Genomic DNA, 14,070 nt, shown 5'->3' with positions numbered 1-14,070 from the left:
CTACGTAGGTTAAACTGATCATATGTTTTCTTCTCAATGTGGAAAGTACTAACTCTATTTGGAAATCATGAGCTTCTTAATCAGTTTTAGATTCCATCCGGAGCTATTTTTAGGCTAAAATTTTGTAGGCAAATTATTGTTATTTATATTACATGAACTCATTTATAGGTGAGTATCTGATATAAGCACATCTAATTGTTATCTAGTACATCAAAGTAAATAAAGAGTCCATGTAATCATGTGGCTATTTAGGTTTTCACATTATACTTAATTTGAGCCTAATATAGATAAAAGTTAACTTTGCTTACCTTGAATATTAATTTTGGTGATTTGAATATGTTATATATGATAATTATGGATTACGGTGAAAAAGGTTGGATGAATCTCCTAAGATGGACAGATGAGTATATCTGTTGAGTGAATAGAATTAACTAACAATAGTGATTGATGATTATCTTTGCTTTGTACAATTATGGAGTGAAAGAGCGCAAGCAAATTGTACTAAATCAGAACAATCAACCCATAGGTCCTACTGATGAAGAGGCAAATGAGTTGGGTAGTTTCCTCGGTACATTGGCAAGGAATGCAACCTTTTGTTCTCTTAATGTGTTTAATTGGAGGAAACTTGAGACAAAAGAAGATATGTAGAAATATATCAAAGTTTGAAGTTCACAATATTTAATAGTTATGTGTGTGGATATTTTATATTGTTTATACTAACCTAAATGCATTAAATTTGTAGGGAAAATATGACATTCATGAAGATGCAAAAAAGTGGGGTTTTTAATCAATTCAAAATGCTTGGAGAAAGTATAAAAATCAGTTAAAGAAAGACCATTTTGAACCGTATGAGAATGACGAGATTCGAATGGAGAATGAATCCAGGATTACAGGTTGATCCTGACATGCTAGCTTTCAATGCTCGTTCACCTGGAGAATCTTTCTTTGCACAACAAGCTGCTATTCAACTAATCAATCGTCTATATCTACTGGGACTAACAATCAAAGTTAGTACATACTTCAAATGTTACACCCCTTCTGTTACTTTTCTACCACTTCTCTCTCTCTCTGTTCTACTTTTTTAGAGGGAAGTTAGTAAGATGGCTAAGTTTGGTTAATTTCATCATTTTTTAACTTCGCCTCCGGCCCTTTATCGTTGCGTAGTTCTGTGGTTGCCTTGACGGATCCTTGTTGTTGTTGTATACTTGCAAAGAAAGATACCACCTTTCTCATTCTATTTTAGCTCTCAAACCCTACTTAGCCAAACGAAATAGAGGATATTAGCTTGAAGAAATATCACAATGATCAGTCCTAGTGTTTTGAAATTTTTTAAAGAATATGATCTTTCAAAGTAAAACAAAATCTAATGCAAATGTCATGATGCCTTAACACTTGTTTCCTTCAAATTGTAGAACGTGCGGGTTCATAATGCAGTTTCTTCCCAATCTATTACGGAGAATTCTACTTCTAGAACTAAAGAAATGAAATATGAAATTAATATTAGGAACTCAAAAGTAAATGTCTATGAGAACAATTTTTGTCTCCATAAAGTTATCAGATTAGAATACTGGAAAATACATTTTATATTTATCAAAATTTCTCCTCCCGTATATTTAAATTTTGGTAGTTTTCCATGAAAGTTGAAATGTTCTACATTAAATAAGTATTTACAATTTCAATCTACTAAAATTCTCTAAAAGACTAGTTGTATCCGGTAGTAATTATAATGTATCAAGATTTAGGCTTCAACCACTCTCCTTCGAAGAGATTTTACTCTGTATACATGTTCTTCTCCTATGCATTTATCTACCTTAACAATCCAATGTCCTCTATTTTCCATCCTTTGAGTCGTAACCTTTTTCGCCTTTGCACCAATTCTGGTCAGCAACAGCCTTTCTCCTACAACGCGTCCTCCTGTTTGTTGAGCTGTTGCTACCAGTGCAAGGGTGGTGGAGTCTGCAATATTTGCACAAGCAACTACCATAACTTGTACATTATTTCCTGTTGCGAGCGTGGAGATGAACTCTGCTCCGTTTGGTTCTGTAGCTCTCTTTCCCTAAATCAGATCAACATAACATTAGTAACAACTTGAGGAGAAAAAATCATTTGAATTGTATATCAGATTGCAGATATGATAAGTTCATAATTGTACTTACTATGTTCATGGTTTTGAGAAAAGCTTAGTGGCATTTTCAGCAGACCAACAACCCATTTTCCGTTTCTTTGTAATTTTCTCTTGATATTTTTTTCCAATTTTTGAAAGAAGCAGAGAGTTAGAGATGTATTAAAGCCTGCTTGGATTAGTTTAGTAAGACATCTACATTTATATATAAGGCAAGTAGAACCTATGTCCATGTGGAATTAAATTAGTAAAAAATTTCAAGTTGGTGTTACAAAATAAAATATATTGGATATTAATAAGAAAGGACGACTTTTTCTTTAATATTCATGGAATTAAGATTGCCATAGGAGAATTGCATAATGTCAAAATGTCCTGTTTCTTGCTGATACTGTCTTGTTTCTTGCTGAGCTGCAACTTAACAACAGAATTGCAGCCATTAAAAATTGAAATCTAGGTTGTTTCTGATTGGTTTTATGTAGTAATTTTGGCAGCAAATCTGCACAAGTGAGCTCTCAAGTCAGCTGTTTTTTGGTTTAAGTCAAATCTGCACTGGTGGATATGGTAATATCCCTTTTTCTTCCTATTGATGTGCCTATTTTAGTATTATTGGTATCCAACTTCTCTGTGACCGACTGAGAGTTAATGGTTGAGGTTGTAGTTGTGGTTGAGACTTGGTACTTATGTGTCAAACCTGATTGTCTTTTTGGGTTCCTACATTTTCGGGCATTGTACATTGCTAAGAAGTAGCTCTAAGGTTCATTCTTGTAGCAATTTTGGATTAGTGCTGCATTATATGTTTAGAATTGGACAGTGATATAGATATGTGTCTAAGTTTGCTGAGGACTTCACTGACTTGGTTAGAATGCATATCAAAATCACACCTTCTAATTGGTCTGTATCTTAATAACCCTATCTAATATCCTTATCTCCACCACATATATTTGAATAACAAAACGTTTGAATATTTAATTTAACATTAATTGACTGAAACACTAAGTTCTTAACAAATTAAAAACTACAATATGTAGCAAACTTTCTATATAAAATTAAAAGTCAGAGTATAAATGTATTTTTATACTTAAATAGTCTCCAGCACATAGGAATTACTTCACTTGGAGAAAAAATATACCTTTGACCTTTCCCAAGCTCCTTTTCTTATCCCCTTTGTGAGGTTGGTTACCACAACAGATCCCACAACCGTAGCTTCACCACCAGAGTAGCCTACAATTCATAACAACAAGAATGGTAATAATGCAAGGATAGATAAAGAACAACCTCCAAAGAAAGCCATTACCCAAAATTTAAAGCTTACTCTTAACATTGTCTGCAGGCTTTTCAGCCTCAATTTTTAATAAGTACTACTGTAAAGTTGTTAGTTGCTACTTCATTTTTCAAAATATTGTAAGTCCAAAAGTTGTTGCCTTTACATATTTAAGTGGGTAAGTGTAATAATCTTGATTTCTTGCTTCATGTTTTAACTTGTTTTAGAGGTTTCTGACTTTGTCAAATGTAATCTTGGAATAATATTGGAAGAAATTGAATTTGTAAGTTGCCTCTTCTATTGTCTAATATATATAGTCCAATGACGTGATGTCTTTACATATTTACCTGGGTAAGTTCAAAGATATTGATTTCTTGCTTCATATGTTCCCTTTCTAGATGTTTATTACTTAGTCAATATACTCTGTATCAGATTGGAAGACTTGATTTCTGAAGTTGTTTTTTTATTATTTTTTTTAATATATAGTTCATAAAAATTAGCTGCTTTTACAACTTAGTTGGATGTAAGTGTAGTGATCTTGATTTCTTGCTTCAAATGGAAGAAATATACAATCTGATCATGTTGTTTTATTCATAAAAGTTAGTTAAAGTTGTTCCATTACTTTTATTCCTTTGAAAAAGTAATGGAAGTATAATCAAATCATGTTGTTTCATTCAGAAGTTTAAAATTGTTAATAAATTTATTTATCCTCTTTTGTAGGTAGAGTAGATCAAGAAATGGATGATGAAGAAGAACTAGACCTTACTTGAAATAGAATTTTGAATTGTTATAGATGAATGTTCTAGGAATCTTTTGTTATCAACATTTTTGAAACTTACTTACTCTCTTGAAATGTACTAAACTTATGCACTTGGGGTACAACATTTGCTTTATGGATATTATTTTACTGAAGGATAATTTTATATTATTACTAGTTTCATTTTATGATGTATTTAAAAACTAGTGTTATTATAATTTATTATATGTATAAATATTTATTTATAACAGGTGCTATATTTTGGTTTTAATTGAACTGATACAATAGCCTACCAGAACCGTTGCAATAGGATACAAATGGCATTCCAGTAGACAATATAAACCGTTGCAATAGGTCCCATAAAATATTCCAAATTAATCTATAAACCATTCCAAATACAAATATAACCGTTGCGATAGCTTACAGAAACCGTTGCTATATCCATACATAACCGTAAAAATAGCTTACATAAGTGTTGCTTTAAATAATATGGTAGCGGTTAAGAACCGTTGTGCAAACAATATAGTAACGGTTTTAAACCGTTCCAATTGAAAAAAATAAACGTTCCAACAGAGAAAGTGAAAACCGTTGCGATAGACGTATCTATAGTCACGGTGATGCAAACCGTTACACGAACCGTTCCAATAGGCCTATTGGCACACGAGGGGATGTAACGGGTTATAAACTATTCCAATATACCTATGGCAATGGTTTGACAATCTAGGGGAACGGTTGTCCAACCGTTACTATAGACCAATTTTTCAGTAGTGATTACAGGCTCAAAGGAGTTAACTAGGATATACACAATCAGGTTGGTGAAAACAATAGATAAGTTCAACAAGGAAACACCTATATCACTTTCCAACCCAATTAAGACTACCATTTCGCTTCGTAAACACACAGGGCAAGTTCTAGGCATTAAGTGTTAGCATAGAATACGCAATGCTTCACTCACACATGGCACATGACTCAATTCAGTTAGGATCATCAGACACTCTGCTAAAGATGCTTAAGCCAACTCAAGAACATACAAGTTAAGGCTTTATTGCTAGAGTCAACTAATGAGCCTAAGTGTCACACTAAATCAATCTTTATTCAAGATATCATGGAGTTAGGGGATCCTATTTCTATTCTTCGCCCAAAAATTCTACTCTAAAAAACATAACTACACCTGGTTCAAATGGAAACCCTTGGAAAAGAACCGAGATTTAAAAAAAAACAAGGGAGAGTTGATACACTACCTAACAAACGAAAATCTTTTGTTTTTTTTATTTATTTTTTTTGTTCGACTTAAGTCCCTCAAGAGACCCGTCGAGAGGTGTCCGTCTTCGTCCAAGTCGCAGTTAATTAACATCAACCAAAAATACCAAACAACAACAACACCAAACAAATTTATCCAATTGTGCAATAACAATCATCCCCCACCCCACACTTAAAGATTTGGCATGTCCCAATGTCAAATAATTTAAAGTAGAGTAAGGTAAGGGGACTTTACTGATGCTCAGTCCTGATCAGAGATGGTATCAGGATCGACGTGACACGCTCGTCCTAGCGCCCGGAACTAGCCCATGATCTTTTTCTCTGACCTAGCATTTTGAGTAGCCAAATTGTCAACTCTAGTATTCACGTCAGTGACCGAAGTGCGTAGGCCAGCCATTTCTTGCTCTAGGGTTGTCATGCGGGTACTCCGGCGGGCCTGTGAAAGGCCCGCCTCCTCAACACTCTGCTCTGATGGGGCGGTAGCATGCATAGTTTCCTTATCATCATCATCGGCATCCTCATCATCATCAACCACCACAACCGGCTCTTTCCCAACTGTGATTTTGCTAGCCCTGAATGTGGCTTTCAATGGCAATTTCCCATCTATTATAAGATTCTCAGGAACTCGTGAAGCATGACATAGCTTGGTGACTAGGGAGGGGAAGTAGAACCCTTAGAATATTTCTGGGGAGAAAATGAACATTTCATCCTGAATGAGCTTGGCCACATCAAATTGTGGTGGGTCATAAAACAATAAAACGCCACTACTCGTGGCCCATTAACATCTGTAGTGTTACTGGAGGGCAGCAAATGGTTGTTGATGATTGTGAGCCAACACTTAGCTTCCCAAGTGAGAGATTGGGAGTTCAGGGTAATTCTCTGTTTTATCCATATTGACTCCCGGTCAGCCACACAGATTGTTTCAAGAATTGGTGCCCACCAGACAGTTGGGCGGTGATAAGCATGGTAATAATCCATCCCTCCAGTGAATACCGACAGCATGTACACTCGGCAGATGGTCTCAAGAGACGCATCCACCGGGGTATTTCGCACCGTGACCACCCTATCAACATGCTCCGGGCAATTCACGTAAAACTCCCTTACCATCAGTACATTTGCCTCTTCCGGTTCATCAAAGAAGATGTCCAGCTGACACCTCCTCAATTCTTTAAAGATACTTGGGCGTTCAATTTGTAAGGCATGCCTGTCAATGTGTACTTCAGGTAACAACTTCTTGGATGTCTTTGCGTTAAACCTATCTTGAGCTGCTTTGGAAACAAACCGAGTGCGGTCAAACTGGTCCGCACTAGCCTGACCCCGAGCTCTAGATGAACCTCCTGGTCCACTAGCGGAGGAAACTGTGGAATGTCTCTTCCTTGACTGGTGCATTGTACCTACAAAACATAGGCTACTATTAGTGAGGGTTTGAGTTGTGTGAACCCTGGATGGTTACTCAAACTTCACCACCACTATGGTCACATTAGCCATTATAGCTCCATTGGGGCAATTTCACAAACACCTTGTGAGTATGGTCTATAATTAAACACACCTATCCTATGGAAGCATAAACTCTCCCCCCAAATCAACCATTCTCACTTCACAACTCCACCCCACCACAATTAACTTTACACAACAACACCAAGTTCTTCTCTACAACATTTTACACATTACCCACTAAAAAGAAGAAAATAAAACCAAAAATCTAACTAGAGATACTATAACAATTCAAGCATTAAAAATGCAAAATAGAAAATTACAAGAAGAGAGATGAAAATCTTGACATACCTGGTTCTTGTAGAAGTTGAGAGTAATGAAAGTTGGGGAACAGGGAGGCAGAAGAGAGTGTGTTTGTGTGTGTGTGTGAGAGAGAGAGAAAAGTGGGTTGCTGAGAGATGGGGAGAAGAAGAAGAAGAAGAAAGAGTGTGGGGTTAGGGATTTAGGGTAAGAAGAGGCGTGGGGAAGTGGGGGTGGGTTTTATTATTAGTGGGTTTAGAGTAGAAAAAGAAAAGAAAATAAAAAAAATAAAAAAATTTAGTTACAACTTACCTGGGTCACAGAATTGTCGCAATTCACCGCGGTCGCGCCGCGGTCCCATCTCGGCAGCGATGAAGGGGGGGCGAAACATAATGTTTGCCATTCACCACGGTTGTGTCACGGTCCCGCCATGGTCCGCGGTGAATAGATCGAACAGAAACAGAATGTTTGCGTTTCACCAAAGTCGTGGTCACGGGTTTCCGAAAAAAGTGTTTTTTTACACATCAAGTACAACATCAAAAAAAAGGAAAACATGGGTTCCTCTCACGCAGCGCCTGATTTAGCGTCGCGGCATGACGCATTCTCATATCATCACTCCTCATTTGTGTATTGGGGCTCCTCCAATGTTATCACCACGCTGTCCCCTTCTCCTTCAGTCATTCTCAGGTAATGTTTTAACCTCTGCCCATTCACTGTAAATTTGTTCGTCCCATATTCAGATTTGATCTCCACAGCTTCACTTGGGAACATTTGCACCACTCTAAACGGTCCTGACCACCGGGAATTCAACTTACCCGGGAACAACCTCAATCTTGAGTTGTATAGCAGCACTAATTCTCCGGGTTTGAAGTTCTGATTCAAGATATGCTTGTCATGCATCAGTTTCATCCTGTCTTTATATAGTCTAGCACTCTCGAATGCCTGGAACCGGAATTCTTCAAGCTCATGCAACCCAATAACTTTGTTGTTGTCCGATGTCTCCATGTTTAAGTTCAGCTGCCGCAATGCCCACAGTGCTTTGTGTTCGAGCTCAACCGGAATGTGGCATGCCTTTCCAAATACCAACTTGTATGGTGACATACCAATTGGAGTTTTGAAGGTGGGAATAACCACAATGCATCATCCAGCTTCATCGCCCAATTAGTTCTTGTTGCATTCATTGTTTTTGAGAGGACACTCTTGATTTCTATATTTCACACTTCCACATGCCCGCTTGTTTGTGGGTGGTATGGTGAGGCTACCTTATGGCGAACTCCATACTTCTCCAATAGGCGTGCAAGCGCTCTATTACAAAAATGAGAGCCACCATCACTGATTATGGCTCGGGGGTGCCAAAACATGTGAAGATGTTTTTCTTTAGGAAACTGGTCACCTTTTTCGCGTCATTGGTTGGGAGAGAAAGTTCTTCGACCCACTTGGAGACATAGTTAATAGTAACTAGTATATACTTGTTACCGTATGAGCTGACGAAAGGCCCCATGAAGTCAATCCCCTACATGTCAAACACTTCCACCTCTTGGATTGTAGTCATTAGCATCTCATGATGATGGGATATGTTGCCCGTTATTTGACATTCATCACAGTTTTTGACCCAAGCATGGGCATCCTTGAACAATATAGGCCAATATAGGCCTGATTCCAGCACCTTTGCTGTTGTCTGAATTCCTCTAAAGTGTTCACCATATGGTGAAGCATGGCAAGCCTGCAAAATAGAGGGTTGATCTTGCTCGGGGATACACCGCCAGATCATGTTATCAACACATATTTTGAACAATAAAGGTTCGTCCCAATAATACGCCCGACAATCACGGAAAAAAATTCTCTTTTGAATTGAGGAGAGATTATGAGGTACAATACCACATGCTAAGTAATTAGCAATATCAGCATACCATGGTGCCTCCTCCATTGTCACATGAAGTAATTGGTCATCAAGGAATGTCTCAAGGATATATTCAACCTTCGTTGTCTTTTCTGCCCCTTCCAACCTCGAGAGGTGGTATGATACTTGGTTGTCTGTCCCCTTTCAGTCACGGATCTCCAGGTCAAATTCTTGTAGCAACAGAACCCAGCAAATCAAGCGGGGTTTGGAATCCTTTTTTGCTATCAAGTACCTAATGGTTGCGTGGTCAGTATAAACAATAACTTCCAAGCCAATCAAGTATGACCTGAATTTGTCAAAGTCAAACACTACAGAAAGCATTTCCTTTTCCGTGACCGTGTAGTTCAGTTTTGCACCACTAAGCATCCTGCTTGCATAGTAAATTGGGTGCATAATTCTCCTTGCGCTGCCCCAAAACTGCTCCTATAGCGTAATCACTAGCGTCGCACATCAGCTCGAATGGTTGCTCTTAGTTGGGTACAACAATGATGGGTGCATTCACCAATCTCTTCTTCAGCTTCTCAAATGCTAACTTGCAATCATTATAAAACAAAAGGTTCTGATCTTTTTCTAGCAGTTTACATAAGGGGTTAGCAATTTTTGAAAAATCCTTGATGAACCGCCTGTAGAATCCGGCGTACCCAAGGAAACTTCTCACTGCTTTCACTGAAGTGGGTGCTGGGAGCTTCTCAATAATGTCAACTTTTGCATTATCTACTTCAATCCCTTTTCTGGACACTCTATGCTCAAACACTATGTCTTCTTGTACCATAAAACGGCACTTCTCCCAGTTCAGCACCAAATTTGTCTCCACACATCATTTGAGCACTCTCTTAAGGTTGTGAAGACAATCTTTGAATGAATCCCCTACCATGAAGAAATCATCCATAAACACCTCCATAATGTCTTCGACCATGTCGGTGAAGATGGCTAGCATACACCGCTGGAATGTGGACGGTGCGTTGCAAAGTCCAAAGGGCATCCTCCGAAAGGCAAAGATGTCATACGGACATGTGAAGGATGTTTTCTCTCTATCTTTCGGGGCTATTGAGATCTGATTGTACCCTGATTATCCATCCAAGAAACAAAAATGGGATCGCTCAGCTAACCTGTTCAACATCTGGTCAATGAAGGGTAAGGGGAAATGGTCCTTTCGGGTGGTTGCATTTAATTTCCTGTAATCCATGCAAATCCGCCACCCTATTACTGTACGAGTTGAGATCAACTCGTTCTTCTCATTTTGCACAACTGTCATTCCACCCATTTTCGGTACACACTGGACCGGGCTTACCTAATTGCTATTAGAGATGGGAAAGATGATGCTCGCGTCCAGTCACTTGATTACCTCCTTCTTCACTACCTCTTTCATATTCGGGTTCAGCCTTTGTTGATGTTCCCTAGAAGGTTTGCTCCCTTCTTCCAGGCGAATCTTGTGCATACAAAAGGCCGGGCTGTTACCTTTATGTCTTCCATGGTCCACCCAATGGCAATTTTGCATTCCTGCAACACCTGTAATAATTGTTCTATGCACAACTAGCAAATCAGATGATATAATAACAGGAAAAGTAGAATTGGGACCCAATAAAGCATACCTGAGGTGGACTAGAAGCGATTTCAGCTCCAATTGGGGTGGTTCCTCTATTGATGGTTTTGTAGGTGGTGTAGCTCTTTTTTCTAACTTAAGAGACTCGAACTGAGGTTCCCTCTTCTAGAATCCTTGTCCTTCGAGTGTCATGACCCACTTTGCCAGCCTCCACCATCCATCTCCTCTAAATTTGTCAAGAAAGCTCCCCTCTCCTCATGGATTGTTGAACGTTGAATATAACTTCTTTATCGTTCAACCTCATTTTTAACTCCCTAGTTTCACAATCAATCAATTCTCTGCTAGTGGCTAAGAATGGCCTCCCCAGAATGATGGGTATCACTTCATTTACCTGGCAGTCCAGAATAACAAAGTCTGTAGGGAATACAAACTTTCCCACTTGTACCAGCACATCATCAAGAATCCCCGTCGGCCTTTTAACCGTGCGATCAGCCAGCTGCAACAGCATCGACTTCGGTCTAGCTCTGCCAATGCCCAGTTTTGTGTATATTGCCAAAGGCATCAAGTTTATGTTGGCTCCTAAGTCATACAATGCTTTTGCAAATACATAACTCCCAATAGTACATGGAATAGTAAAGCTACCTGGATCAGACATCTTTTGAGCCATGGGTCTTGTCACTACTGCACTACATGTCTGTGTTAGAGTTACTGTGGATCAGTCCTGAAAATCAAATTTTCGTGACATCAGGTCATTCATCATCTTTGAATAGCCTGGTATTTCCCTCAATGCATCCATTAGAGGAATATTTAATTGAATTTGACGAAGCATCTCCATGAATTTCCTGTATTGATCTTCTTTCTTTTATTTTGCTAGTCTTTGAGGAAATAATGCAGGTATCACCCTTTGTTCACTACTTGCCGGCTTCTCTTTGTTGGGGTTTTATGGCACAAGAGGTATCACCTATTTTGCAGCTTGTTCACTCTCTTTTGCCTTACCCTTATCAACCTGAACTTGTTCAACCACCACTCAGTTTGTTCTACTGATTCATCTATATCTAATGGAACTAGAGTGGCTGGTGTAGTCTCTCTTCTAGATTGAGCAACTTCTTGCTCCTTGTCTAAATCTCTTCCATTCCGTAGACTTACTGCCACAGCTGATTCGGGTTTTGATCCTTGGGATTAATGTTCGTGTCGGCTGGCAATGTTCCTTAGGGGCATTTATTTAAGGCCATGGACAGTTGCCCCAGTTGAAATTCAAAATTCTTTATTGCTGAGTCATGCACTGCCAACTTTTCCTGCATCTTACCATTTGTTCCAATGAGTTGTTGCAGCATACCCTGATTTCTACCATGTTGCCATCCTGTTACTGAGGAGGTGGCTAATATGCCAACTATTGCTGGTTCTACTGTGGATAGCCCTGTTGTATCTGATATTGAATCATTTGGCCTTAGGGTGCATACCTCCAGGTTGTGGCATGTTCGGTCTGTACTACTGATTGGGTGCTGGTCTCCATTGTTGTCCTCTTTGTCTCTGACCCCCAAAATTGTTGACATAATTCATATCCTCTCTTAACCCTTGGTTGTCACCTTCTTCACTCTATGAACACACATAAGATAGATTAATGCAAGGTGTACACAGTCCTCCATTTGTTGTGTCAACGATATGCACTTACTTTGTACCCATCTCATCAATCTTCTTTGTCAATATACTTATCCGAGTCATGAGTGTGGCTATGTTCTCTACATGTGAATTATTTGGGTCAAGAGGAACTGAATGCACTATTGTTGCAAGGGTCGTACCTTTCGTCATCCTCCCCGAATTCTGGGACATCTTGTCAAGAAGAATTTTACACTCTGTGAATGTCTTGCTCAAAAATGCACCCCAACTAAAGCTTCTACATTAGCTTTTAAATTGTCTGCTAACCCCAAGTAGAATCTCTGTCCAAGCATCTGGTCCGGAATACCATGGTGGGGATACTTCACTAGCATCCCTTTGAATCTTTCCCAAGTTTTCTGCAAGGTCTTAGTAGGCTGCTGCTTGTACTGCAATATCTCATCAATCTGTCTTGCAGTCTTATCGGACGGGTAAAACTTATTCAGGAACTGCTTGACTAATTCCTCCCAAGTGATAATGGAATTTATTGGGAGCAAATTCAGCCAAGTCTGAGCTTCCCAGTCACAGAAAACGGGAATAGTAACATCTTGATATCTTCTGGGGTCACATTTGGCTACGTTTGGGTCACACAAATAGACAAAAAAAATTTAGGTGTTGTTAAGGGTCTTCAATGTGTGACCCGGAGAATAATCCCTTATTCTACAGAAGATGCAGTATGTTGTTCGTGATTTGGAATGTCTCCGCTTATATTGGGGGCACAACAACGGCGGTGGCCAGGTTGTCAGCTATTGGTTGTGCCCAATCATAAAGTGCAGCTTCTGGCATAAGAGGTGCCACCACTCTGACGTTTGGGTCAGCTTGATCATCCCTGATGTTCCCGTTGACGTTATCTACGTCACCCATTTCAATTTCAAGTTGGTGTGTTTGTTGTGACTGTTTGTTCCTCTTGTTGGCACGGTTTAAAGCCCTGAATTTTTTCTCGGGGTCTGAGAGTCCTTCAAGCAATTTGCCAGTCCTCAAAGAATCTCTAGGCATACACCTGAATCACACAAGAGTTCAAACGTTAGAATTTCAATGAAAAATTATTTATCACCATAGAAAATTGATCTAAACTAATAATTCTAGCACTACTTCTAAGTTGTAATAAATAACATTGTTAGTTCCCTGGCAATGGCGCCAAAATTTGATCATGCCCAACTATGCCTTATAAAAGACAACGCAGTCGTTGCAAATATAATCTGGTTTCAAGTCCGGAGTTGAATCCTTAGGGAATTAACCTATCTACTGCAACTCTTGGTAATGCCATTACAAGCTCAAACAATTTTCGGATGCAAGATTTTTTTAAATAAGTATTGAGTTTTATTTAACTAAATCAAAATGATATTAAAACTACAATATTTTAAATCAAAGATAATTCAATGGTAAAAAGATCTAGGGTATTGATTTTCCCAATTGCTAGTTTACTTCTTAACTCTTTTGCTATAATCTCGCTGTAATACTCTATGAGGATTATGAGCTATGGGTTACCGCAATTATCTCTCGATCAACTACGATAATTTACTAGAGCATTCTCACGAACTACTCTAGCTGATAATTTATGCAGCTCTGAATTATCCCACCAAAGTTTCGTTATCTTTAACCCCACTTTTAAGTTCAAGTAATGAATCTCTTCAATTATCCAAAAGTGGTGTTGTTCAATAGTAGTCTAACATAGTATTTTTTCTCAAGCAACACAAGGTAATTAGACACAATTAATCAAGGGTTCATTCAATTAATCACCATACAAAACATAGTTGAACAATCATATAATAAACCCGACTCGATTATAACAAAATTGAGTCAAAACTTCATGCAACAATTGGTTCCATCAACCCTAGAT

The 14,070-nt window shown here is 38.6% G+C and overlaps 1 protein-coding gene across 1 annotated transcript; it reads right to left on the bottom strand.

Moving 5' to 3' along the window:
* Positions 1-7,746: 7,746 nt before the first annotated feature.
* Positions 7,747-8,139, bottom strand: LOC107785340 (uncharacterized). The gene has a single exon (XM_016606627.2). The coding sequence runs from the start codon at positions 8,137-8,139 to the stop codon at positions 7,747-7,749; it is 393 nt and encodes a 130-aa protein (XP_016462113.2).
* Between the last annotated feature and the right edge of the window lie 5,931 nt (positions 8,140-14,070).

This window comes from Nicotiana tabacum, chromosome 5 (genome assembly GCF_000715075.1).
Source record: "Nicotiana tabacum cultivar K326 chromosome 5, ASM71507v2, whole genome shotgun sequence".
NCBI lineage: Eukaryota > Viridiplantae > Streptophyta > Magnoliopsida > Solanales > Solanaceae > Nicotiana > Nicotiana tabacum.
Note: the sequence above shows the minus strand (reverse complement) of the source record. Positions and strands in the feature narration are given on the sequence as shown.

What these genes read in the sequence shown, in the direction of transcription:
- LOC107785340 (XM_016606627.2), bottom strand. Translation starts at nt 8,139, where the DNA reads ATGGAGACATCGGACAACAACAAAGTTATTGGGTTGCATGAGCTTGAA.